A 27,717-nucleotide genomic window follows, 5' to 3' on the forward strand; every position below is an offset into this window, starting at 1 on the left:
CTCTGGGAGATACCGTCATGTGTGCGTGCATGCTAAGTCACTTTAGTCGTGTCCCACTCTTTGCAATCCCATGAACTGTAGCCCGCCAGGCTCCTCTGCCCGAGAGATTCTCCAAGCAAGAATACTAGAGTGGGCTGCTGTGCCCTCCTCCAGGGAATCTTCCTAACCCAGGGATCGAACCTGCGTCTCTTATGTCTCCTGCATTGGCAGGCAGGTTCTTTACCACCAGTGCCACCTGGGAAGCCCAAGATACTGCCATAAAGTGACATAAAAGGCTTGGTTCATAGATAGTGCTTGGACACCTACTAATAAGTCTCCTTTAAAACTACAGCCTTTGTGTAGGACTCTAAACCAACCCAAAATGATGGCCATATGCTCTGTGCAAAGACAGAAGGGCTTAGGGAACCCAGCCTCTTGTGCACATGAGGACGATCTATTAATATTACCTGATGTTGAATCAATGTCAGATGATCTGAGCTGTATTACTGACTCAATCATTAACTCCATGTGTGACCTGGTTGCCAGCATTGGGTTGTTACCTCATTTCCATAATGAAATAAACACTGTCCCTTTTTACTTCTCAGGATTTCATGAAAAGTAATTAGATGTGCCCATAAAACAGGACTTGAAAGATAATCTTCAATGTCATATATAGACATGTTTAATTATAGAAGTGTTAAGGGACAGCTAGGTCACCCACTAAGTGACTCCTAACATGCGATATAGCAAGTATTAGTTAAGACAAGGGTCTCAGCTCCATGGAGAGTGATCAGAAGGGCTGATGTGTCTGTCTGAGCAAGTTTTGGAAAAACAGTGTACAACTTCTCCAAGAGCAGGGCATTTGGTCCTTTGCTTTGTAAGAATGTTCATTTTCCGTACCACTACTTGGCAGTCGTCATCTTTATGCAGCTAAACTGGGCGGGGCCAACATGTTAAGTATCCAGATGGAAGGAAAGAATTCTCCTTCAGTCTTTGACCCTGAAGATTCCCATAGCAGGTGAGAAGAGTAAAACTGATGGCCTTGCAAGTTCAGTCCTGTCCTCTTCCAGTAGTTTTAGCAATAATCCAGCTTGGTTAGGTCCAAGTTGGCTCGGAAAAGGATGCACCAGCTCACTCCAGCAGCAGGGGCTGAGTTGGACCCTTTGCTGGTTTGGAAGATCTGCCTCAGTCACACAGAATCTGCTCCTTGTTGAGTACTGGGCTCCAACCTTGGATGGCTAGAGGGTGGAGACCTCTGTATACCCCAGGGACCCTTCTGCTTTGTCCATTTCCCCAACAGATCTCACTTCACATGAACAGTGCATCTGCCCTGGTGTGCATGGCCATGCTCTTTGATTCACCAAATGGCCATCAGCTGAATTCTCTTACAAAAAGAAAAATCCTGGTGGTGTGAGCACACTGGCATCAATTATTTATAAACACAGACTAGGAAAAAGAATCAAAGTCAAGTGAAATTTAAAAGGTAGGGATGATGGTGATAAAGTAGCACTGGATTCTGGGAGCTAACATATGAGAGCAGGAATGGGCGTGGGAGTTCTGTTCAGGGTTCACCTTGAGAATGTAATTTGACTTCCTGGAAGCTGTTTCCTCTTGGATTAGGCTGTGGTGAAAATACCATGGCATGTGACAAAGACAGTGGCCGCCTAAATGTCTCAAAGGTATGAAGTAATAGACTGAATATCTCAAGTCTAAAAAATACCACTTAGGTCTCCAGAGAGCTGCAGTTTGCAGTACTGTTAGACTATTACCCAGATAATTGCCTCCTCCCCATTCTACAATGTTATATATACGAGGAAATAAGGAAATAAATCTTGGAAGACAAGATAAAGAACATGCTGATTTCCATGTCCTCGTACAGCGTGCCTAAGGAAAATTTCCCAAATTAATGAGTACGTGCATGGGTAATAAATTAGATAAGACCACCCTGCTGGATTCTTAAAAATGAACCTATAAATCAAAAGGATGCGAATCTCACACAAGCACAATTCACAGTGTGAAATGAGAGGATGGGTCTTGTTTGCCTACCTGGGCTCTCCAGAGTCATTCTCCTCTTCTTCTTCCTCACTCCCGCTGTACTCATACTCCGTCTCATCTAAAGAGAGACCCACGGAAGGTGAGTGGACAAAAGGCACTGCAGCTCAGTAAAGCCCACCCTTCATTTTCTGTACAAGTAAACCAAGGCCCAAAGGGCTGTCCTAAATGTTGACCTGGGGCAGGCTCCAGGGCTCCTGACCTGTGATCCAACAGTACCCACCAGCTGGACTCAAGCACATGGAATTAACATCTGCGACTGCCCCAGCTGACTCTAGGCTCTCTCCTTAATGCCCAGCCTTCACATGCAAGTGAAGACAAGGAGCTGAAACCGAACTTCTCAGTTCCTGTCAGCTTCCATTATAGAAGCACCTAACCCAATCCAGGCCACTGTTAAATTACTGACAGTAGTAGTCATTTTTTTTTTAAGTAGGAATTTTATTATAACTTACCTGCACTCACCTATTGCCTTTCGATATCTCAAGAACAGAAAGAAACTTTTGACACATGTGTGACTAAAAACATATGGTTAAATGTGTTTTTATTGACCCACTGGGGACATTCATTTAATTCACAAACATGTTAAGCGAGTTAACATGCAATAATGAATAAGACTGAGTCTCTGCTTTGGAGGAGATTACAATCTGACGGTCAAGATGGACAAATATATAATCAGAGTCACCATGATTATGAAGAAAAATAACTAATTTTTATTGCGTATCACTCATGCTGGTCACTATGCTAGATTGCTTATGTTCTCTCATCTACTTCCTATAACAATCCTTTAACATGATACCCATTTTGCAAGCAAAGGTACTGAAATTATAAGTGGCTAAGTTATATGACTAATAAATCTGAGATTTGGATTTAGAATTCAACCCAGAATTTTCCCAACTTTATAATTAGCATTCTTTTCACCATGTTATATACTAAATAGAAATACATAAAAAGAGCAATGAGGTATCAGAGGAAAAAGCAGCTCTGTCCATGGGTCAAAATGGGGAAGGAACAGCGAGGTCTTTGGGGAGGAAATAAGCTGGACCTTGGAAGGTCAGTAGCCCCTTTACGGGCAGATGGAAGCTGAAAGTGGCTGCAAAAGGAGCATTCTAAGCAACATAACTACCTGAGTTAGGCTGACAGTACTATAGTGCATGAATGATCAGGAAACACTGGTTTCTGAATGTTTGGTGTGAGAAAGCAGATGGAGTGAGAAAGGCCAGCAGGTCTGATGTGACTTGCTGATCTTTAACATGCTGAGGCTTTTCTGTGGGCAATGGGGAGCCTTTTGGAGGAGCTTTTCATTTTAAGCAAGGGAGGTGGTCACAGGGCTATCATCCATTGATAGCTGTGGGTTAGTAATTACAACTTTGAAGACATCTGTGTCCCTGAAAAGCAACTGAAACTGCAATTTGCTTATGTTACCACCGAGGCAGCAGTCACATGATTAAGAACTATGTATTTTGATCACAAACACACTTTGCTTTCCATCCTACTCCATAAGGGATGATGAAAGGAAGTCACAGCATGATGACTTCAAGTGTATTTTTTAAAATCAAATAAAAATTAGCTTTACATGTTTAGATATGTATGAAGCTTTCAGGCCACTTTTTAAAAAATATTATTCCACCAAAATGTAAAGACCCTTCATAAAGTGTTTCAAAGTTCCACATTGAAAGTTTAATATTCCAAATTTTCCTGAAACAAAGCAACAGAGAATTCAAACTAAACTGCAGAAATTTTATCTATTAAAGTAAATTAAAGCAAGAAACAGAGGCACACAATTAATCTAATTATTTGTCCTCAATAGGGTGAAAGTTTTGTTTGTCAGATTCCTCATCTGTAATACTTCATCAGAATTCAGCATGGTTGCTTTTGCACTGCTGTCTTAAATTAGCATGTCTCAACATGTCTTAAGAAAAAAATAGTATTAGGTTGTGCATGCATGCTAAGTCACTTCAGTCATGTCCCACTCTGCAACCCTATGAGCTATATATAGCCTGCCAGGCTCCTCTGTCCACGGGATTCTCCAGGCAAGAATACTGGAGTGTGTTGCTGCACCCTCCTCTAGGGGATCTTCCCAACCCAGGGATAGAACCTGCATCTCTTGCAGCTCCTGCAATGCAGGAGGATTCTTTACCCCTGAGCCACCAGGGAAGCCCAAGTATCAGGTTAACAAATCTTAAACAATGCATATTAAAATTTTTGATTCTCCCCAAAACTGGTCTTAAAGCTACTAAGAGAACGAAAAAATACTAGAAGGAGCAAATTAAGTGATTTATTAAATCAAGCAACTGGAAGGAAGTCTCATTTGGGCAATAACCTTTCTTAGGGAGCAGACAGAAAAAGGTATCTCTTAAGCCTAAATAGAATTAAGTTCCTTAACTTACCATGCAATTCTTGAATATGCCTACTACCAAGAATCTTACTCTTCTATTCCACAGAGAAAGAACACATTAAAAATAGTCTGCTTTCACAGGATGGTAAGTTCTGAGTTCCAGTCCAGAGTTTGTGCTCCCAAAATGAGCAAACAACCCAAGGAACATGCTTTATCCACTCTTAGAGTTCAGAGGCAAAGAAGTCACAAGATCTCAGAAAGTAACCCTAAATACTACTGTAAAGTTATGTCAATAAATAATTTTCTAAATAAGTGTTCGTTGTTCAGTCGCATAACTGTGTCCAATTCTGCGATCCCACAGACTGCAGCATGCCAGGCTTCCCTGTAACTTTACTATCTCACGGAGTTTGCTCCAACTCATGTCCATTGAGTCAATGATGCTATTCAACCATCCTATTCTCTGCCGCCCCCTTCTCCTCCTGCCCTCAATCTTTCCCAGCATTAGGGTCTTTTCCAATGAATCAGCTCTTCGCATAGCTTATATTTATTGAGTACATCTATGTGCCAGAAGTTGTAGTAAGCATTTTACATGCATTATCTCATTTAATCTTTGCAAAAATGCCAGACAACAGTAATTATTATTATACCCCCATTCTTATTTTAAAGATGAGAAAACAGGGGTGGAGTTCACATAACTAAGCGGTAGAAGTAGAATTTGAACTCAGAATTTGAGTGTGAAAACAACAGTCTAAGTACTTAACCTAATCTACATATGTATAGGAGAATAAATTTTCTTTTTAGAAAAGCTGGCCTTTAATGGGCTACATGTCTGACACACTGCTCTGAACTATTCCCTTTAAAATTCTGAGTTCATGGAGTGGCCCAAGACCACTATTAATAAGTAGCAGTTGAAAAATCAGTCCTGGCACTTTTTAACCTCGACTCATCTATTTCTGTCTATGCCTAGTTTGTGCATCTTGCACTGCCCTCCTAGTTCCTTGGGTTCTCATTGGCACATCATCCCTCTCCACCCACTAAGAGCTGGAGATAGGGCTCCTTTTTGGCTTAGCCTCAAAACCTCCTGCTCTGAGTCTAACCTGATCACACGTTCTCCTGAGTCCCGGAGGCTGGCTGCAGAGAAGGAACTGTTTCCTTGAAATGTTCACTGAGGATTTCTCCTCCTCCCTTAGCCTTTGCTGATCTTCCCTCTGCCCAGTCCTGACTCTTACATTGCTCACTGCCCACCCCTAGGACCCTGCTCATACTTTGCCATGTGACAGATATTAGCTAAGGAGACAAAGAAGAGAAATTCAAATACAGTTGTGAACTTTCAAAGATGCGAACGTGCATGCCAGCTCCAGTATGCCGACTGTTGTACTATACTACTGTACTTTTCAAGGTACTGTACTGTCAGACTAAAAATGTTTTCTTTCTTTCTTGTGTTTGCTTTTTTAATGTACATATTATTTGTGTGGAAAGCTACTATGAACCTATTACAGTACAGTACTACATACCGGATTGTGGTAGTTGGGTACCCAGGCTAACATTGTTGGACTTATAAACAAATCAGACTGAGGAAGAGGCTCTCAGAACAGAACTCGTTTGTAAGTAGGGGACTTACTACAAAAGGAGGGCACCCTCTGTTCTTTGCTGCCCACCACTGGATCATGAAGAGCAGAGGAGAAAGGTGGAGAGGACCGAAGTGGAGACAAGCACATCACCATGGACCCCCCACCATCGGCCTCTTGCCTTCCCCTCTACTCCACCCACCCACGCTCAGCGCTCGCTTCATCAGACCGTAACTTCCACCTCACTGCCAGCCCCACCAGCTGCCCCTTCCTGCTACTACCAGGGAGCTCTCACCCATCTGTTCTCTGCATTCTCCCCCTTTCCTTCCCATCCTCAACCTTCCCTACTGCCCTACACAACTAAGTCATAAAACCCCCCAGACCAGGTGAGTTCACCTTGGTCAGGATGCTAGTTAAGGAATTCTGAGTCTCTATTCAAACAACTTGCAGGCAGTCCCAGGACCCCAAGTTGGACTCATGCCTTTTCCAGTGATGCAGTGAAGACAGGGTGGGACCACAGGTAGAGCCATAAGAAAAAAGAGTTTTTGAATCTATAAAACAAAGGGGAAAATGCAATGTTCTATACAGTAGCCTGGCAACCTCTTTAAAATTCCTGTGACTATAATAAAAGTTCTTCTGACTTCTAAATACCTAAATTAAAAATGAGCCTCAGAGCACAAAAACTTAAATGGTGAAGAGTGCCAGTACTGAAAAAATGTCAGATGTGTGTGTGTGTGTGTGTGTGTGTGTGTTTAAGGTTGCCTGTCTTCTGTAGATTTTGCCTTTGAAACATGAATATTCATTTGAATTAAGAAAATGACTTGTCATATTAAACCCCTTCATAGAATCACTCAACACGACTTGTTGTTCACTGCCTGGAAAAGGTAATATTTCTTGCAGTTCTATTCTTTCATGAAAGATTCCATTTCAGCAGCCTGCCCCTGGTGATGCCCACAGGCTGTGATCTCTGAGGCAGTCCTCACACTAAAGAACAATGCAGGCTATCTGAAATCCCCTCGGTCCCTCCAAACACATCAAGAGCCCATGACACTTGGTCTTTTGTTTCCCTCGCTGCAATAAAAATGTGCACCTCACCTTTCTCTCCTCGCTTCTTCTTTGTTCTGTCGATATGGTCCTTGAGCTGAATGCGGACCTGTCGCTCATTAGGCTGGTCTCGTATAAATGGATGCTTCATCAGTTGTTCCGTTGCTGGTCGCTGGCTGTGGTTCTTTACCAAGCAGCTCTCAATAAACGACTGGAATTTTTTTGACCTGACAAACAGAAGAGATGAACCCATGGATAAAAGGACAATCCAAAGCAAAGGAAACTTACATTTTCTGAAATACTAGAACAACAACAAAAATAGGTTCAATCAGCTACATAGGGATCAGCCAGTCACAGAGTACATCTAGCTCTTTATAAAGCACAATGGGGTTCAAAGGAATCCTTGCCACCAACACACAACTCAGGCAGTGTATGGCAGTTACACCATGAAGGCATTTTTGCACAGTTTATATGTCAAATCACACCGAAGACCAACAGGCACCAGTGAAGAGAAAGACCCCGATAAAAATCATTCCTGGAAGGTCTGTTGGAATGAGCGAACCAGAGCTGGGCCTTAAAGAGTTAGGAAAAAAATAATTATTGGGAAAGGACAGTTCAAGGAGGTAGGAATCAGTGAAAAACTAAAGCTGAGATTGAGCATACTATATGTCAGGGGACACTGAGGTGAGCTAAGTAAGGCAGGAAATGCAAGCTGGAAAAAGTAACACTAGGGTTGAATAGGTAAAGGGGACAATTTGTAGAAATGAACAAGATTCTTACATAGTAAAATGAAATTTAGGCAGATTTTTTTTAACTGGCAATTTCAGAATCACTTTTGGACTTTGCTTTTCAGTGAGCAAGAATAGGATGTATGTGAATGTCTGCTATCGATCCATGGACTTGGAAACTTAACTTCAAGGGACTAAGTTCACACCCAGAAGCAAATTTATCTGCTTCTAGAGAGGCACCATCTCCTCAGAGATAAACCCTGTGCCAGGGACGCACAGGGGCAGGGGAGAGCTGGTGAGAGATACCAGTGATTAGGGCACAAGTCCACAGCGTGGTAGAAATTAATGATGACTTGAGCTATGATTCATGAGCTGGGCGTGCCTGTTCTGGCTGAAAGTTCCAAGAAACCGTCCAGCATCATAAATAATTAAGCTCATGATTCTACTGCATGCCTTTCTGAGGTGCTCCACTGTCAGCGAGGCACATCACTCTCAGAGACCTTGGGGGAGCCCTGCACACCCTCCTCACTGTTGGCACCTTGATCAGGAATGGATCCATTCTATGCTCTCTGTCGCCCTCCTGTGGATCACTGGGGAGTTACAGAAGCAAATCACCGAAGTAAAACTTTCCCAAGCTTCCCAGCAGGTCCTATGTATAACCTTCTAGCCTGAAAGGTGTCCTTACCATACAGAACACAATGGTGAGCGTGTTCTTCAAAGTTCAGGTGTCAGAGGGCGCTGTGCTATTCTCTACTTCTGCCCAAGTCAAAGCAGTTTTTCACCTTACTCCATGTTTAAAATACTGAATTACTGGTATTTTTTCCCTCCTTAACATTCTAGGCGATGTTTAAGCTTTTAAATTATTGAACAGAGAAGTAAAAGTCACCTGAGGGTCAGCTCAGGATGAATCAGGATTGGCAAAACTAAGGACTAGACACAATAACCACAGGATGGACATTCTAAGTATCTCTCTCTAAGTCCTTCAGCCCGTACCCCTGCCTCCTGGACCCTGGAAATTCTCCCCAGAGCTGGGATGTGCCTGAGCCATTTTTGTATCATGAACATGCTATATATCGGACAAACAAGAGGATGCATAAACGGTTATCAGGTGAGAATTCCACCCAAGAGCTGTAATGTGGCTGCCTTCAAATCTGTGCTTGTGAGAGACACACAGGAAGGTTTAGAGAGAAGGTATTATTTCATACACTTTCTTTCTATCCATCAGATTAATTTGTGGAAGCACTAATGTGATAGCACCTAAGGAGGGACTTTGCAAAAACAAACAAACAAACAACAACAAACAACCCATACTGAAATAATGGACTGTGTTGAGCAATAAACTGAAGAGAATAAGGTTAACCTTCATAAAGAAATGGACACACTCCAGGCTGTACACTTCTAGGTGAGAAAATCAGTATTAGAAAGATGAAAACAAAATCAAATGAAGACAGAAAGCTATTAAATATTCACGAGAACGCAAATGGAAGTTCTCTTTTTTCTATTAGAAAATGTGGAAGAAAGAGTTTGTTCTTTATAAAGTGCTCGACTGTTCATTAGGGGATGATAAATAAAAGAAATCACACCCAATTTAAAAAGAAAGCCAGACTTAATAGACTGTACATTCCCTTCCCTGATCCTGACACCTCACAAAAGCCAGAGACATCTCCAGAATGAGAGCGTGTTCAGGGAGTTTAATGGAAATAGCTATAGCAGTCTTTTTTCCAGTATGTTTCCTGGTGGGAAGGAATCTCACGATATACTCAAGAGAATATCTTTGGGCCCAGAGGATGAGCCAAGATGTGCGAAATTACAAAGCTGGCAGTTAACCCCATGTCCTCTGCAAATGGTTCTGCTTGAAGAGAAAATAATGCTTACTTACAACAAATCTTCAAAGATGTACTGTCTCTATGTAAGTTAGTGTGACCAAAGAATCAATATGTTTAATCACACATTTAATTAAAAGTAAAAAAAACTTCACCTACATTGAGTATCACCTGACTCTTTGCTGAGAGGCCTAGTGGGTTTAAAGTACATTTCTATACCTTTATTGTTTTAGTCTTAGTTGCCTATAATTCAGTTCTGTCACTTTAAAAAAAAAGCCCAAGATTAGCAATACTAATTTCCCAAGGCCTGGCATGGAGAGATAAATGATAGTGACTGGTACTTTTCGTCTGAGACACTAGTTCTCTAATACCAGTGTCACTGAGCACTTTATCGTCTCAGATTTTACTGTTTATATGTTAAATTGTGTTGTTGTTGTTGTTTAGCTGCTAAGTCATGTCAAACTCTTTGGTGAACCCAGGGACTGTAGCTCGCCAGGCTTCTCTGTCCTTGGAGGTGTTAAAAATGCCTGAACGATCGTTACATTAACCACTTTAACTTCTTGGGCTAAAAGTTTCTGGTAATCTTCAGACTCCCTAAAGGCAATTTGACCTTTAAAATTTGTACTTGCCTAGAACTATCCTTTTTCTCTACTTCAGATTCTATCATTTACTAACTGTGTGATTTGGGGCATATTGTTTAACTTTTCTGTATCTCAGTTTCCCTGGCTGCAAATGGGGATATACTGTTAGCACTTATTTCAAAAGACTGCTGTGATAAATAAATGAGTTACTTCATGTAAAATACTTAGAACTGTGCCTGTGACATCACAAATGCTATGATTATTATTATTATTATTAATACTTTGACTATTGATGACAATGTCCCACCCTCTCTGACAATCGCCAGGCTTAAAGAACAGTAGGATTGCCTTGAGGGCTAAGAGCAGAATTGTGATGGTGTTTTTCCCAACTTGTGTTGAACTGAATAGTATAGAATTCTTTAACAGAATTACTTTATGTGTATTAGTATTGGATGCATTAGCAGCAAGAGTGAGCAGGACTCACTCACCTCCAAGGAGACTGCAAAAAATGCTGATTTTAAAAGACTCTAGTAATTTTTGTTTTGATTTTAATAAAGTCCAAAGTCACACTACTAATAATAAATTTAGTCTATCTGAAGTACTTTCTGATATTTTCTATTATCATTATTTCATTTACAGCTCCCTGCACCCCTAAAAAAGCATTGTTATTTCTAAAACAAAAGTGCCAGAAAACTCAGCAGGAATCGGAACTGTAGTTTCATAAAATAAGAGAAATGGTTGGAAGCTCTGGAGTAAAAGCAGCAGGCTGGGGTTCCAGGCTGCTGTGAGCCTGGGACTCAGGATAAGACAACCTCATCAGGCCTTCAGTCTCCATCTGGAGCCTGAGTGGTTTAAACCAGGAATCTTATCCCTCTTCCCAGAGATAAGCAGTTACGACTTCTCCAGTGAGCTCAGTCGAACACTGCTTTGCCTGTGTGGAATCTTCACATTTAAAGGGCATGTGAAAAGGACAAGACCAACCACCTTTTACAGGAACAAAGTCATCCTCATCCTTCTTCAGTGGCCCCTGCAAGGAAGCTACGGCACGGAGTGCAAGCACGAGGGATGAGCGGCCAGGGTGAGCACAGCAGGACGAGAGAGGGGACGAAATCCTTTGCAGGAGACGCTTATCCATGTAGGATGAATCTCACTATACACGAGCAAGAGCAGAGAGAGGAGGGAAACATGGGAGTCCCACCGCACTGGTCACTTGCTGACAGGGAGACAGATGGTGACAGCGTCCTTCTCCTCTGACTCAGTCCAAGTTGTAACCCTCCTGGAGGCCTAATCAAATGTCTGAGCCGCCTGAACACTGACTGGAGCACGGACCACCTGACTTCCTTAGCGCCAGGCCTCTCCTCACTGCGCTGATGGGGCAGGAAGGCCAGGTTCCTGCTCCCAGGGAAGCTCTCCTTTCCTCCTACAATGAAAGGGGCAAAGAGCAATGATACCGCCTTTCTTCCCTGATATTAAGGCTCAAGGGAAAGGTGCTCACTCTGAGGGACTAGTACAGCTCCTTCTCTACCACTTTAACCTTGAACTCTGAGAAGTCAAATGGCGCAGTAGAAAAAACACGGGTCACAAACTTGGGAAACGAACACTGCGCAGCCTAGGGCAAGGCCCATAACCCACCTAAAGCCTCAGACTCTCACCCATAATATGAAGACTCAGAGCATCTGCCCGGCAGGGTTGTGGCTAAGAAAATGAAGGTTATTACAGGATTATATGAAATCATGTGCGTGAAACTTTTGAAAACTGTAAAGCACTATAGAATTTAAAGAATCCTGATTTCAGTAAAAACAAATTTTTATATATATCTTAAATATATATATATTTTAAATACACACACATAAATACGTTGCTGAGACTACAACATACATGTGCCTTGTATGTCGTAGATTCAGTCAATTCCTTGGAAATGATCCTCAGCTGAATGCTTATAATGAAGAGTTCATGGCTGTCTCTGCCACAGTGGTGCCCCTTTGGTCATATGTTGGAATCAGATCAGATCAGATCAGATCAGTCGCTCAGTCGTGTCCGACTCTTTGAGACCCCATGAATCACAGCACGCCAGGCCTCCCTGTCCATCACCAACTCCCGGAGTTCACTCAGACTCACGTCCATCGAGTCAGTGATGCCATCCAGCCATCTCATCCTCTGGCGTCCCCTTCTCCTCCTGCCCCCAATCCCTCCCAGCATCAGGGTCTTTTCCAATGAGTCAACTCTTCACATGAGGTGGCCAAAGTACTGGAGTTTCAGCTTTAGCATCATTCCTTCCAAAGAAATCCCAGGGCTGATCTCCTTCAGAATGGACTGGCTGGATCTCCTTGCAGTCCAAGGGACTCTCAAGAGTCTTCTCCAACACCACACTTCAAAAGCATCAATTCTTCGGCGCTCAGCCTTCTTCACAGTCCAACTCTCACATCCATACATGACCACAGGAAAAACCATAGCCTTGACTAGACGAACCTTTGTTGGCAAAGTAATGTCTCTGCTTTTGAATATGCTGTCTAGGTTGGTCATAACTTTCCTTCCAAGGAGTAAGCCTCTTTTTATTTCATGGCTGCAGTCACCATCTGTAGTGATATTGGAGCCCAGAAAAATAAAGTCTGACACTGTTTCCACTGTTTCCCCATCTATTTCCCATGAAGTGGTGGGACCGGATGCCATGATCTTCGTTTTCTGAATGTTGAGCTTTAAGCCACCTTTTTCACTCTCCTCTTTCACTTTCATCAAGAGGCTTTTGAGTTCCTCTTCACTTTCTGCCATAAGGGTGGTGTCATCTGCATATCTGAGGTTATTGATATTTCTCCCAGCAATCTTGATTCCAGCTTGTGTTTCTTCCAGTCCAGCGTTTCTCATAATGTACTCCGCATAGAAGTTAAATAAGCAGGGTGACAATATACAGCCTTGACGAACTCCTTTTCCTATTTGGAACCAGTCTGCTGTTCCATGTCCAGTTCTAACTGTTGCTTCCTGAAATGCATACAAATTTCTCAAGAGGCAGATCAGGTGTTCTGGTATTCCCATCTCTTTCAGAATTTTCCACAGTTTATTGTGATCCACACAGTCACAGGCTTTGGCATAGTCAATAAAGCAGAAATAGATGTTTTTTCTGGAACTCTCTTGCTTTTACTATGATCCAGTGGATGTTGGCAATTTGATCTCTGGTTCCTCCGCCTTTTCTAAAACCAGCTTGAACATCAGGAAGTTCACGGTTCACGTATTGCTAAAGCCTGGCTTGGAGAATTTTGAGCATTACTTTACTAGCGTGTGAAATGAGTGCAATTGTGCAGTAGCTTGAGCATTCTTTGGCATTGCCTTTCTTTGGAATTGCAATGAAAACCGACCTTTTCCAGTCCTGTGGCCACTGCTGAGTTTTCCACATTTGCTGGCATATTGAGTGCAGCACTTTCACAGCATCATCTTTCAGGATTTGGAATAGCTCAACTGGAATTCCATCACTTCCACTATCTTTGTTTATAGTGATGCTTTCAAAGGCCCACTTGACTTCACATTCCAGGATATCTGGCTCTAGGTCAGTGATCACACCATCGTGATTATCTGGGTCGTGAAGATCTTTTTTGTACAGTTCTTCTGTGTATTCTTGCCATCTCTTCTTAATATCTTCTGCTTCTGTTAGGTCCATACCATTTCTGTCCTTTATCGAGCTCATCTTTGCATGAAATGTTCCTTTGGTATCTCTGATTTTCTTGAAGAGATCCCTAGTCTTTCCCATTCTGTTGTTTTCCTGTATTTCTTTGCATTGTTCGCTGAAGAAGGCTTTCTTATCTCTTCTTACTATTCTTTGGAACTCTGCATTCAGATGTTTATATCTTTCCTTTATGTTGGAATATACACCGGGAATAGTGCACTTCACCTGATAACTCATTAAAGTAGAGAATAGGTAGATATAAAAGAACATTTTGAAGTTTTGTTTCTTTTGGTGGGGGATAAGGTAAAAAAGGAAAAGGAAAATAGAAATATTTTATTTCCTCCCAAACCCTAACCTATTTTAAATCACTCTGAACCTGGTTGTTCAATACAAGTACTCTGAAGTGCCTAAATATTTTCATTTAAAAACTGGAATTCTAGTGTAGACAAATTCAAGCCCCACCAAGTGTCCTGTGGCTGGGGGCTGCACGACCATCTTTATAACGGCTGGGTTCTGACTGAGAAGGTGTATTTTTACAGGGCTTTTGTTTCCTCCACTGGCTCTCAAACAGCCACGTCATTTTCCTGTCCACCAGCTGGCACGTGGCACTCCTTCTCCTAGCTGGCTCTCATTCTGAGCCACGCAAGGCCGTGCAAAGAGGCTGGTGGGACGAGGGCAGCCTGGACTGACCCAGTTCTCTGCAGCATTATAAAATCAGCTCTCATCGCCAAAGTTTTGAAGCAGAGAAGTCAGCCTGTATTTCCCCTCAAGTCTGTACTTCTCAGGCAAGGTCAGTGCAGGGTGGCTCCTGTTGGAACAAGGTCAACGAACCAAGAAACTGTAGCACAGGGACTGGTCAGTCACTTTTCTGGGGGCCAGATGGGTCACACAGAAGGGCACTGCAGACCAGGGGTAAGAAGAAGACAGGACCAGCGTGGTGACCAAGGGATTCCAGCTTCTGGGCTGGAAGAGGCAGTGACGGGGGCAGAAGCATGAGGGCTCACCCTAAAAGGGAGCAGGAATGCCTGGGCAGGGCAGTGCGGCTGCACCTCTGTGGGAAAAAAAGGCCAGACATCTCCACGGACTGCTCAGTTGCCAGTTTTTTTTAAAGCTGGCAATGAACACAAATATTTCTGAACTGCGATGTGTGGCTACGCCACTCTGGGCAAACGGCACAGGTAGGGGTGGTCAGTTTGTCCTCTGTGGTGGAGTCAGCAGCCCTGTCCAATATCAGTGAAGACAGAGGAGGCAGGGAGGGGACGGGGTGGGTGCAGCCCACTGGACACAGCAGCCCCTCCCAACCTCCCTGGGAGGCGTGGCATGAAGGACAAACAGAAAGCTCGTGGAGAGCTTCACAGTGTCCCTGATGTTTCCAAGGATCTTCCAGAACGGAGCCAGCCCCTTTCTGGGAGCTGTTCTGGGGAGAAGGGAGGAAGCAGAGCCTCTGGGCACCTGTGGATCATGTGCCGTGTGGTGCCCAATGGAAAGCTGTTGCTGGGGAGAGAGTGATGTCTCACACCACGGCGACCCTCCAGAGAGAGGAGGAGGGACGCTCTGCCTCCTTGTTACCAATAGCAACTCTCACTCTCTCCCCATGCAGCCCTTGGCAACTAACTCTGAGGCTGTCATCTATTGGGGCTATATCTTTTCCCTCTCTCTGTGCAGTATGCCTTTCTCTTGTTCTGCCAGGGTCACTGTGTCATTCCTGGAAATGGTATAAATTAAGATTGCTCTTGTATCCTGGAGGGGGAACCTGTGGGTGGGTGTGTGAGAAACACGAGGACCTGATCATGAAGTGATATGAGAAAAGGCAGAAGGCTCTTGTCCCTTCATGCTCAAAACTGCCTAGAAGGTATCTAGAAAAGGATAGGAGGTCTTAAGTGGTTCAGGAATTGGCCCCATGGCAAAGGGAATCAGAATTGAGAATGTATCAAGGAAGATACACAGTATCCACAGAGGGAAGGGAATAAGCAATGAATTTTTGCTCCAGAATAAGACACAAAGGCTCTGGTGTAAGTGCACAAAAAAAGCCAAAAGTTCAAATCCTGTTCTAATCTGTAGAACTCTGTTTACAAACTCCAGTCAATCAGACACTACCACTATAATTTTTACCATACCCTTCATCATCCATGCACATATTCACTTAGTATTTTTAAGTCACTTTTTATGTTAATCAGTTTATTAAATGGAAAGGTTAGATCACTGCCACAAAGAAGCCAGTATCACCTGTCATAAAGAGCAAGCAATAGCAAACACAAAAATTACAGATGTTCATGCACAGAGCAGGAAATCATCTCACACAGTACCAAGTGTGTATATACATTTAGGGAATTAATGACTTAAGGAACAGAAGAAAAGTCAGCCAATCTAATGGGCTGACTCTAGACTATCACCTGTTCTGATGAGATGTTCTGCACTGCTGGGAAAGATATTACTCTGAGTGATAAATCAAAGTGTTTCCATGTTACTTCTTGAGTTCCATGACCCACTTTAGCTAATATCTCCTCATAATGAATAAGGACTTACTGTGCAAATAGTAGGTCCTTAATATGTACTTTAAGATGAATAACACCACACAGAAAATCATTCAACAAGTCTTAGTACATATTCATCTAATCCTGTTAGCAGGACCTAAAGATCTGAGCTCATTCCAAACAGAAATGCAGAAACTCTTGACATTAGATCTGCAAAACACCAAAGACCAAACTCACCACTTCTTAGACTTCAGCCGAGGCGCTGGGTTCCGGGGGATGAGGAAGAGAGCTCTCATGGGGTGCATGTCACACAGAGCTGCAAGAGACCAAAACAAGGGCCAGCTCAGGTTAGGGGGCCAAGTCCGTGCCAAGCCCATCCTTTCTGTGCTGATAATGCTGCCAAATGGCATCCTGAGTCCAGGCCTGACCAGTGAGCAGAGTCAGGAGATCATAAAGCTTCCCTTTGGTGAGCGTTAAATGAGGCTGATTACAGGAGTCTCAAAAAATCTAACACCTTTCAACTAGAGACCCTTAACATGTCTACTTGCACTTCATTTTTAAGGAAAACAAGTCAAAGGCTCAACAACCTTTGCTTTGCTAAAAATAACCATCTAAGACTCCAAGTAAACAACATCCAGATAACAACTACAATGGAGACAGTAACTTATTTTTAATTAGTAAAATCCCAAATAATCCATGGTACATCTCTTATACACTGAAGGCTTCCCCAAATGCAGTGTTATCTATTAATATTAATACATGGGTTTTTGGAGTATAAAGCACTACACCAAAACACCTTTCTCTCTGTATTGATAAATACCTTGAATGGCTTTCAGGCTTTTCATGATGGGTTTTGTTTGTTTGGTTGGTTTTGTTCAATGGCCCCAGGAAGACCAGAGGATTAAGGCAAAGGAAGTCTGGTAGAAGACTCATAAAAATATCTCACATTGTAAAGATGACATTATCATTTATAGTAAAAACACTCACACATTCTATTCAATGAGAATATTTCACTAGTTTACTCTTCAAACATCTGGGAATATCGTTTCCTGTGTGCCTAGAATAAGAACACATTCTCCCCCAAAGCTAAAGGATTCTGCTGGGAGAAAGTTCATTTTTAGCTCCTTCCTACTACTCATTAGGGGCTTCTCAGGTGGCTCAGTGGTAAAGAATCCACCTGCTAAGGAAAGAGATGCAGGAAACACGAGTTCAATCTCTGGGTTGGGAAGATCCCTGGATGAGGAAATGGCAACCCACTCCACTATACTTGCCTGGGGAATCCCATGGACAGAGGAGCCTGGCAGGCTACAGTCTGGGGACTCCCAAAGAGTCGGACATGATGGAGCACACAGGCAGTAACTGCTCATTAAGCATGATGATACAGTTTCAAGACTGCCAATATTATCTTTCTGATTCATAAATGCCTACCAGCATTGTGGATAAGGGACATTTGGTCAACAAACACTCTAGTCATGCTACAGGTGAATTCTACTAATTCTGGAGTGAGAAATAAGAATACCACGATAACTCAAGGGTAAAAAGTCATATGAGCACAATGACTCGTCATACTAACGTAGGGCCTGTTTTGGTCCAGGTCTTCTGAAGAGGAAGACACTAAGGTGATAGTAAACATGAGAAAATATCACTGGAGGAAACTCCTGCCTGAAAGGAAATAGCAAAGGAGCCAAGGAAGGCTGGGAGAGTTGTCAGATTGCTATGAAGTCTGATGGCAGTGAAGGTGGGAGGGAGAAACAGCAGGTGGAAGGGTGCTAGGCTGTCCTGCAGTTGAAGGCAATCAAGGAGGGAAACTAAGGAGTGAAAGCTGCCTTCCAAGGAGCCCCCTGTCTTCCAGGAAAGGCTCTGCCTTATATCCCTGCCACTCTTGGTCACTGGAGGGGAGTGGCCCTTGGGAGGAGCGATCGTGGCAGCTGTCCCTGGTCAGTTGCACTTCCTGAATGGAGTCTCAGAGGTGACGACCACGCAGCTGGGGAGGGTCTCGGTGGGGCCAATGCTCCAGATTCCCAGGAACTGCGGAGGTTCTTTGGGTAGCCAGAGCCCTGCTCACTCTGTCTCAAATAAGCAGGGAAATCTAACAACCTAACCATTAGTATTTTAATAGGAATGAGAGCAACTGAGTATAAGTGTTCCCATAACCCATGCCCTGAAAATCAGCTCTGCATTTCTGATATGTTGGTGTTTACACTCTCTGTGGTTTAGTCCCAGTTTGACTACAGGTGAAGAGTAGCTGAAGACTAGACTATACACTGAGTATATAAGACAGACAAGACTTCTCAGAGTCTGCTCTGCTCTCCTTTCTGGTCTCCCCTCATAAATACAAATCCTCACACCACTCTGAAATGAATGGATTCCTGGTTGATTTAGACGACTCTGCTTTCTCGGTACGCCAGCTTGAGTCCACGCAGGGCTCGGTGTAGCAGAAGTAAAGCTACTGGCAAGGAAGCATCCGCACCTGCAGAGCAGGCCAGCAACAGATTTCACCCAGAGGAAGGTACTTACGGGGAGCACCTTCTGCCATCTCGATAGCGGTGATTCCCAGAGACCACAGGTCACTCTGTAAAACAAGGAAGGCACGGAAGCATGGGTAAATGCAGTCAACAAAGGCTCCCTGGGCTAAACCAGGCAACTGCTTCAGAACTGCCTATGGGAGAGCTGTCCAGCCATCTCTTTTCAAACCTACTTCAGGCAAAAACAGCCTTGTTTGCTCCTCGTTGATAATACCTTTCATGGTGCCTGACACATGGTGAGTTTTCCATACATGTATGAACAACAAATAGAAGGTTTCAAACATTAATTCATCACTAAGATTTCCCTACTGATTGAACCACAAGAAACTGCTGCTGTTTGACTGTTTTTAATACCTTCACTGAAATAAAACTGTCAAGTAATTAATTGCACATACTCCCAAGTGTACCAATTGAAAGGGTTTGGTGTTCACGTACACCTGTGAAGCCATCAGCATGGGCAAGGCAGCAAACACATTCATCTCCCCAAAAGGTCTCACTTGCCCCTTTGCAGTCTCCATTTCCTGCCCTTCTGTCCCCGACCCCAGTTCCCGTTCCAAGGCACACACTGATCTGCTTTGTGTTACTGTGGATTAGTCTGTATCTTCTAAAGTTTTGTATAGAATGAAACCTCCTGGTTTCTTTCGCTTAACATATTGTACTTAAGATCCATCCATGTTGCCTTCCATATTAGTACTTCAGTCCTTCTTACTGCCGAGTAGTGCTCCACCGCACCAACGCAGATGCTACCATTCGTTTATTCATTCACTTGTTGATGGACATTTGGGTTGTTTCCAGTCAAGGCCATTAAAAATAAAGCTGCTACAAATACTCATGTGCAAGCCTTTGTATGGATGTATGCTCTTATCTCTTTTAAATAAAGACCTAAGAGTGGAAAGACCATGTAGTAGATGCTAGATCATACAGTATTTATAGTCATTTGTTTTTAACCTACAAAAAAGCCCAGCAATTCATATCATTTAACCAAACAACATGAGGGTGGGGAAGCTTTTGTTTAGTTTTGTCTACTGCTGTATCTCAGTGCTTAGAATAGAGCACTGAGTAGTGGGTGCTCGTTATATTTGTTAAATGAATGAACAATATTACCATATATTTTTATCTGGTAAATAGACACATATGCAAAACAGAAATCCTAAACCCTTATTGTCTTTCTTATTCTCAGATTAACTTTCATGCTCTTATCAGAATTTTCTAGGCTAATGCCTCCACCTCGACCTATGCAATCTTGAACAATATGCTTCTCCCCCACTCTGTGCACATCGCTCAACTGTTTCTAAATAGTGCATAGAAGGGAAGCAAATCGAGAGAAGGGAAAACCAAGCCAGGAAGTGCCAAAAACACTGCTAAGACAACACACGTAACACTTGGTTCAATAGTTCACAATCCTGATGAAGACTCTCATGCTCCCTTTCTTTTTAAATATACGTTGCATTTTGTATATCATTCTAAATTCTCACCTGTAACCTCACAAGATTTCAGAGATCAAAGTTAAGTTCCCTTGCCCACCAAGCAAATGTCAAGGTCACACGTCAAGGAGATGTAACTGGAAGAGAACTATGAACTCCTCCCTGAGCCATTCCCTAGAACTAAACTTCTCAATATCCTGTGGGTGACACCTAGGCCTGTTCAGTATTTGAACTGAGGCCCATACAACCTGAACAGGACTTTCAAGGGGATCTAGACTCTTGCCTAAAATGTGATCTACCTTAGAGCAGGTGGCTGGGGCACATCCTAACCCCACACTAGGACCAAGCAGGGATTCTTTAATTCACGAGCCCATGAACCTGTCCATATAAATGTTACAAGTTCTCAGTCTATTTGGAGATAATAATGCACCTGCACAAAACCACTGCCCAGATTCCAAGAACATCTCTGCATAGAACATCACTTTATCATCCTTTCTTTGTTCCATTTCAAGGTATATTCAAATGTGTCGCTGAACACACACACACACACACACACACACAGACAAGAGTGGCACAGCCTGGCGCTTTGCTAAATCTTCCCGCAGGCTGCTGGTCTTGCTCACTGAGGTTCTTTCTGGAGCTAATGGGGAAAGCCCAGCCCATCCCTCACAGGCTGGCTCAAGAGCAGCAACTGTAAAGATGAACACACAGCTCTCTTGTACCAGAACATGATGGTTCACTGACACAGACAATCATTGGGGAACATGACGAAAACCCTGACTCACTTACTGCACGGGAGGCATTCAACAGAAAACAGTCTGGAAATGGCGGAGGGATTGGGCTGTTCTGTTAAGACTCCAGGCCTCGGCAGGTCTCCTACCACCTATCCAGCATCTTGGGAAACCGAGTGTTTGTGCATTGTGAACCGAGATGCAAACACGAAGGCAGTGGCTGGGCTCTCTGTCCCCACCTGCCATAGCAAAGTCAAATTAAATGGCTTTCAAGTCTAGGAAGCTTGAACTGGTTTGAAAGCCAACATAGCTGAAAGAAAGTGATGGAACCGGGATGAGAAAAGCTCCAGGCTAGTCTTCAGACAGGGGAAGAAGATGGCTCAGAAAACTCACACAAACTCCTACCTTAGGGTTTTTGCTTCAGATATTCCCTCTGCCTGCAGCACTGACCCTAATCATGTATGGACTGACTCTCTCCCCTCCACGAAAGGCTTTGCTCAGATGCTTTGTTCTTAGTGAGGACCACCCAACCTCTCTCCCAGCGTGGCCAGACCCCTCCCCCTTTCCCACTTTTGTTCCCCAGAGAACTGATCACCTTCTGACAACTGTGTAATTGACTCATCACTAATTTATTATGTTTTTTTGTTTACTGTTTGTGTCCTCTGCCCACAACACACGCACTTGATCATGAAGTCCACAAGGGCAGGGAATCTTTGCTTTGTTGACTGGTACATAGTATTAAAACAGTGCCCGGCACATAGTAGGTACTTCATAAATACTTGTCGAGTGAATAGACACATGAGAGAAAGGAGCAAAACCTAAGTGTCTTAAGGCTAGACCCTCAGTAGAAGGATGGTTTTGTTTGTTTGTTTTTGTTCACACAACATGTGGGACCTTAGTTCCTTGACCAGGGATTGAACCTGTGCCCTCTGCAGTGGGAATGCAGAGTCTTAACCACTGGATCACCAGGAAAGTCCCTTAGACCTTTTGTAGGTCATTTAGTCCAACTTTTCATTTCACAGAGGAGAAAAAATGACTTAAGATCACAGAGCAACTAAGCACCAGGTTTTAATCAGAGCTGGGTCTCCTGCCTCCCAGGCTAGTTCTTTTTTTAAACTATCATCACAATGTAAGAACCTAATAACTCACTTTAAGAACCTTATTAGGGACCCATAAAATAATCACTTCAGATTCCTCCTTTGTCTACAGGTACCTTAAAGTGCTGGTGACTCAGATGAAGGTGTTGAGATTCAGTGAGGTGCATCCTAAACCAGTGCTCAACTTCCTAGAGGCAGTGTGAATAAGTCAGACAGACCCAGATTCAAGTTCAGGTTCCTAATTTAACTGCATCCAGAAGACCGCACAGAGCTCAGCTTTCCACTACACAATAGACAATTGTGACGTGTATGTACGCAGGCATGCTGCCTAACACAAAACCCGGTACACAGCGGGCTCAAGAATAATTCATCATGTCCTTGTCTTCCACTGTGAGGTAAGACTGCCTTTGCCTGCCCAGTGTAGCCTTCTATGGCTTCCCTCGAATTGGCTGTGGCCAGTACTGTCTGTTGGCTAACCCAACAGGCGTTTCAATCTGCACTGCCCTTGCTGCCTCCATTTCAGTGCATAGGAAAGCTAAACTCGGTATCCAGATTTCCCTCAGCTAAGGATGGCAGTCAAGGAAGTGACCTAGTTCTGGCTGCTGAGACCCAGGCAAACATCTTCTGGGAAAGCTTTTGCTTTTCCTGAAATAAATGACAAATACAGCTGGTGTCTTGACAACTCTTTCCCACTTCTTAGTGCCTTGAATACAAACATGCCATCTGGAGTTACAGCATCCATCTTGCAACCATGAGGCAGTAAGTCGACAAACTAAGGCTGACAGGGCAGGAAGGTAGGAGCCCATGTTTTGAAGACATCAATCAACACTCACCTGCCTTCCTCCAGACTCCTGGTGACACAAGAAATGTAAGTATGCCTAAAAACATTTCTTAGTGATCGTATGTATGGAGCAATCACGTGAGGAAGCATATTTCGATAGTAAGGAAAAAGAGAGGTCCCAGTTGTTGGGAGATCCTCCCTTTATGCCACCAGGAGCAGGAAGGGTTAGTGAAAGAGTGATGTTTCCTTCATTCAGTACACAGTATCTCAGATTCTCTCTCTGGCTGCTTTCCCCAACCCCGCCAAACAACCCCTTCAAACGCAAGATCACAACATCCCAACTCCGGTGCATCCTTTGTCACGTGACCAGGCCAGAGATTATTTCTTCTTTAAGCCTTCATTTGATATCATTATTAGGATCTTTTTTTTTTTTCCCCCTTTCTGGGATTCTCTTGTATTCCAAAAGGAACATTTATATTCCTGGCCATATATACCCAGAGCTGCTTGTAAGCTATGCTTAACTGCCCATGCTAGAAAGCAATAAACGTCCTTGACGGGCCTTATTTAAGCCTTTGGATATATTAGCAAGTCCCAGAGACACTTCAGAACTTAAATACGGGAGAAAATGTTCCAATTACAACTGGCAAGACAGATCACAGGAGACGAGAGAGGGAAGAGGGAGAAACAAGATGAGGAGAGAGTTGGGAGAGATAAGTTTCCTCCGTGGCCGTGGAGTGACTCATTCTGGCAGGGGTTGGGTAATTCATTATTCTAGAGGTGCTGCGCAGCCTGGCCGGCAGCATGATTAATAGCCCAGTACTGTGCGCATCACCAACAGAACAGAGACAAATTCTAGTGCCTCCGAGAAGGCAGCGGCAAGCACGCAACTTCTGGCTGGTGGGGGGCTAGCTGGCACAGAGGAACTTGAACATCACAAGAGGCCATTCCTCTTGGGGCTGGGTTGCTCAACAAGTGAAGAGGACTTTCAGAAGGCTGAACCAGCCATACAAGGAGAGAGAGGTGGGGGGGTGGGGGCAGGCAGGAGAAGAGCCCCAGTGTGCCCTGAAAGGTAGAAAGAACACGTGTAGCGAGCAGACCTGGGGTGACCCCCCTCGACCCTCTGAACTGATGTCCTCACTTGTAGCACGAATAGAACACCTATCTTGCACGGTTAACACGAGAATTCAGTAAGATATGCAGGATACTTCCCTGCTGGTCCACTGGTTAAGTATTTGCCTTGCAATGCAGGGCATGCGTTGGTCCCTGGTTGGGGAATGAAGATCCCACATGCCTCAGAGCAAAGTCCACGTGCCGCAACAACTGAGCCCATGTGCCACAACTAGAGATCTGAGCAATACAACGAAAGATCCCATGTGCCATAGCTAAGACCCAATACAGCCAAGTGAATAAAAAAAATATTAAAAATAGTAACAATTAAAAAACAAGGTATATATGCAAAGTTCCTAACACAAGCAGTGTACACAGTGGGTATTTAACAAATACTGGCACAGACAAAGCCTGAGGTCCAATTATCACTGACTGGCAGTTCAACGAGCAAACCGGTGAGTAACAAGGAGCCCTGGTACTCAGAGATGTTTCTGGGATGTTACAGGAGTAAACAGGAAGCTTAGAGGAAGCAAACAGGAAAAGGTGTGTCCTTCTTCCTCCAGCCTTGCGAGCTACCCCGATGGCCAAGCAGAAATGGGGTTGGCTGAGTCCTGACCCCATCACCCCTGAGCAGAAGCTAGCAGGGTGGTCTAGAGCTCACAAACAAGAGCTTCATAACAGGTGCAATTGGTGTAGTAGAGTCTACCAAGTTTTGCCAAGACCAAGAAATCAGTCTTTTTTTTTTAAACGAAGACCAGAAATCAGTCTTTCAACATGCAACTTATTTTCCTTTTGGAAATGCTACACCTGGAAAAAGCAAAATGAATTTATTTTATGTGGTCCCTAAGGGCAGCACCTTAATCTAGAGGTGTAAGTAGAGAAGCAGATTGTGGCTCAATGCAAGTCGAAAATTAGAGGTGTGTAGTACAAATAGGTGGCTCAAATTCTATGATATTCCTGGGATTTGTTTTAGGTCAAAATGTCTCCAAATGGCAGTACCTTCAGATGAAACATAAACATGAATATTAACTACCATACATTGACTACTTATCAAATGGTAGTGAATTAATTCCTTAATATATGTCAGTTCACTTTATTCTAATAGAGCCTTGTCATATACTCCCACAGAGGCTCAGAAAGGTTAAATAACTTCCCTGAAGTTATACAGTGCAAGGAAGTGATGTCTACATTTTAAACCAATCCTATCCAACCTCAAAGGCCTGACATGCCCTACATCATATACACTACATTATATATAAACAGAACCAAGGTGGTGAGATCAGGGTGACTGAGGTCATTCAAGCAGAGGTTGTTCAGTTGCTCAGTCATGTCTGATTCTTCACGTCCCCATGGACTTTAGCACACCAGGCTTCCCTGGCCTTCACTATCTCCCGGAGTTTGCTCAAACTCATGCCCATTGAATGGGTGATGCCATACAACTGTTTCATCCTCTGTTGCTCCCCTCTTCTCTTGCCTTCCATCTTTCCCAGCATCAGGGTCTTTTTCAGTGAGCCAGTTCTTTGCATCAGGCGGCCAAAGTATTGTAGCTTTAGCTTCAGCATCAAGGCTTCCAATGAATATTCAGGATTGATTTCCTTTAGGATTGGCTGGTTTGTTCTCCGTGCTGTTCAAGGGACTCTCAAGAGTCTTCTCCAGCACCACAAATTGAAAGCATCAATTCTTTGGTGCTCAGCCTTTTTTAGAGGTAGTTATTCATAATCTCATCTCCCCCAGAATTCCTTGTTCATATACATTTGTAATGTGACCATAGGGAAAATATTGGATGAACAGGTTATCTTCTTCACCTGGGGATCAACTGAGAGCCTGGATGGGGTGGTAGTATGTCCGACTAAAAAGTCCTACGCAAGTGGGTGTGAACATGCAGCATGAGGAATATGCTGGATAGAAGTTTGTCTCTGCCAGGAACAGTAACGGTGGTGTCTATATCATCCTTTCTTCCTGTCACACGGGGACGGGAGCTTTGTTGAAATTTCAGTAGACAGAGGTCAGGCCTCATGTGAGAGGCAAACCTCATTCTGCAATGTGAAGATCATCCTCTCACAAAGCACATCACATACACCTTGGTGATGCTCCCTGGCTAGGCAAGTGCTCACTTTCTCTCCAGCTGAGCCTCTTACCTTCAGGGGTCCTTTTCATTCTGTCTGAATAAAGCCAATTATCTGTAACACAAGAGAATGAGTACTTGCTCTACAGCCAGAGCACAATACTCACCCAAACCCTGCAGGAGACATCTACGTCTTTAAATGGTCCACAGCACCTGTGTGCAAAGTCTCAGAGTTTAGGCAGATAACAAATGACATGAGCACAGATCAGGCCAGTGGATGGTGGTGGGGTTGAGGGGATACACCATTTCACCATACTTCTCTTACTTGACTAAGTTGCTGTAAAAGCATCACCAGTTTACGGTTTAAAAAACTAGAACAGTTACAGAAAGATATATAAAATAAAAAGTTTAACACAAAAATTCTGCTCTGTTTATAATGAATAACCAACAAGGACCTACTGTGTAGCACAGGGAGCTCTGCTCAATGTTAAGTGGCATGCTGGACAGGAGGGGAGTCTTGGGAGAGAACAGATACATGTGTATGTATGGCTGAGTCCCTTTGCCGCCCACCTGAAACTATCACAGCACTGTCAATCAGTTATACTTCAATATAAAAAGTTTAAAAAAAGAAGTTTAATTTCTCCATCCACATCCATCCATCCATCAGGTAGGGGCGAACCAGACTCTACTATGCGTACTGTAAGCTGCTTTGTGTACCTCACACTGTATCTTGGAATCTGCCCAACTTCAACATATACACTATCTCATTGTTCAGATGGCTGTGTAGTATTCCTGTGGGCAGCTGTGCCAGTCTTTATTCAACTACGAATGGGCTCCTGCCCACAGAGAACGTCCGTCAGTGAGTAGTTCTGTCAAAGCAATAAATACATAGGACTATAAAACACTCGGCAAATCCCATCTAACTGAAATGAAATTCAAGTTAAAAAAATAACAATTTAAACAGCCTAGGAATTTTGAACAGCTTTATTAATTCCAAGTCTTTTGAATGCTTATTATTAAATGAGCAAGCTTTCATTATTGCCCCACGTACTTATCAGGAAAATGAAACCTTGCCTTTTGCTTGAAGTGTTTTGACAGATTTTCTGAAAACAAGAAAGGAAGGGCTCTAGGGGAAAGGGTGAGATTCTGGCTCCTCCTTAGGGTAGGGGCTACTTTCAGGCAGTGGCATACTGTGCCCAGCAGGTATCAGATAAAACCAGACTGCAAGAAAAAGCATGGGCTCTTCAGCCTATTTTCTTATATAGAAGCTCCTATTTTACTGAATTGCTATAGTTTAAAAAAAACACAGCAGTTTCTAAAGACATTAGGCAAATAAAATAATACTCAGGGGCTTTCCTGGTGGCTCAATGGTAAAGAATCTGCCTGACAATGCAGGAAACACAGGTTCAATCCCTGCCCTGGGAAGATCCCACATGTTGCAGAACAGATAAGCCTGTGCACCTCTATGTGTACTGTATTGAGTCTGTGCCCTAGAGCCCAGGAGCTGCAGCTACTGAAGTGGAGTGCCCTGGAGCCCATGCTTCGCAGCAAGAGAAGCCTCCTCAAGGAGAAGCCTGGCGCCATGACTAGAGACTAGCCCCTGCCTGTTGCAACTAGAGAAAAGCCCGCACAGCAACAGAGACACAGTACAGCCAGAAGGAAATGAAAAAAATCTTTAAAAAAAGAAATAAATAATAAAACCAAACTATATTCCTTTGCATTTTGTCTTTATTGGAAAGAAAGGGCTT

At 43.4% G+C, this 27,717-nt stretch overlaps 1 protein-coding gene across 13 annotated transcripts in view; it reads right to left on the reverse strand.

Moving 5' to 3' along the window:
- TNIK (TRAF2 and NCK interacting kinase) overlaps window positions 1-27,717 on the reverse strand; it is a 405,472-nt gene that overhangs the window by 101,796 nt on the left and 275,959 nt on the right. For all 13 annotated transcript variants that reach the window (XM_086394188.1, XM_086394149.1, XM_086394139.1 and 10 more), the window contains 4 exons: window positions 18,757-18,811; window positions 16,477-16,555; window positions 7,030-7,205; window positions 2,026-2,092 (listed from right to left, as the gene is read on the reverse strand). In XM_086394188.1, coding sequence (XP_086250314.1) covers window positions 2,026-2,092; window positions 7,030-7,205; window positions 16,477-16,555; window positions 18,757-18,811 — 377 coding nt within the window. The remainder of the gene's footprint in view (window positions 1-2,025; window positions 2,093-7,029; window positions 7,206-16,476; window positions 16,556-18,756; window positions 18,812-27,717) is intronic.

Source organism: Bos grunniens, chromosome 1 (assembly GCF_055505025.1).
Source record: "Bos grunniens cultivar Pamir isolate PY7600 chromosome 1, Bosgru_T2T1.0, whole genome shotgun sequence".
Lineage (NCBI taxonomy): Eukaryota > Metazoa > Chordata > Mammalia > Artiodactyla > Bovidae > Bos > Bos grunniens.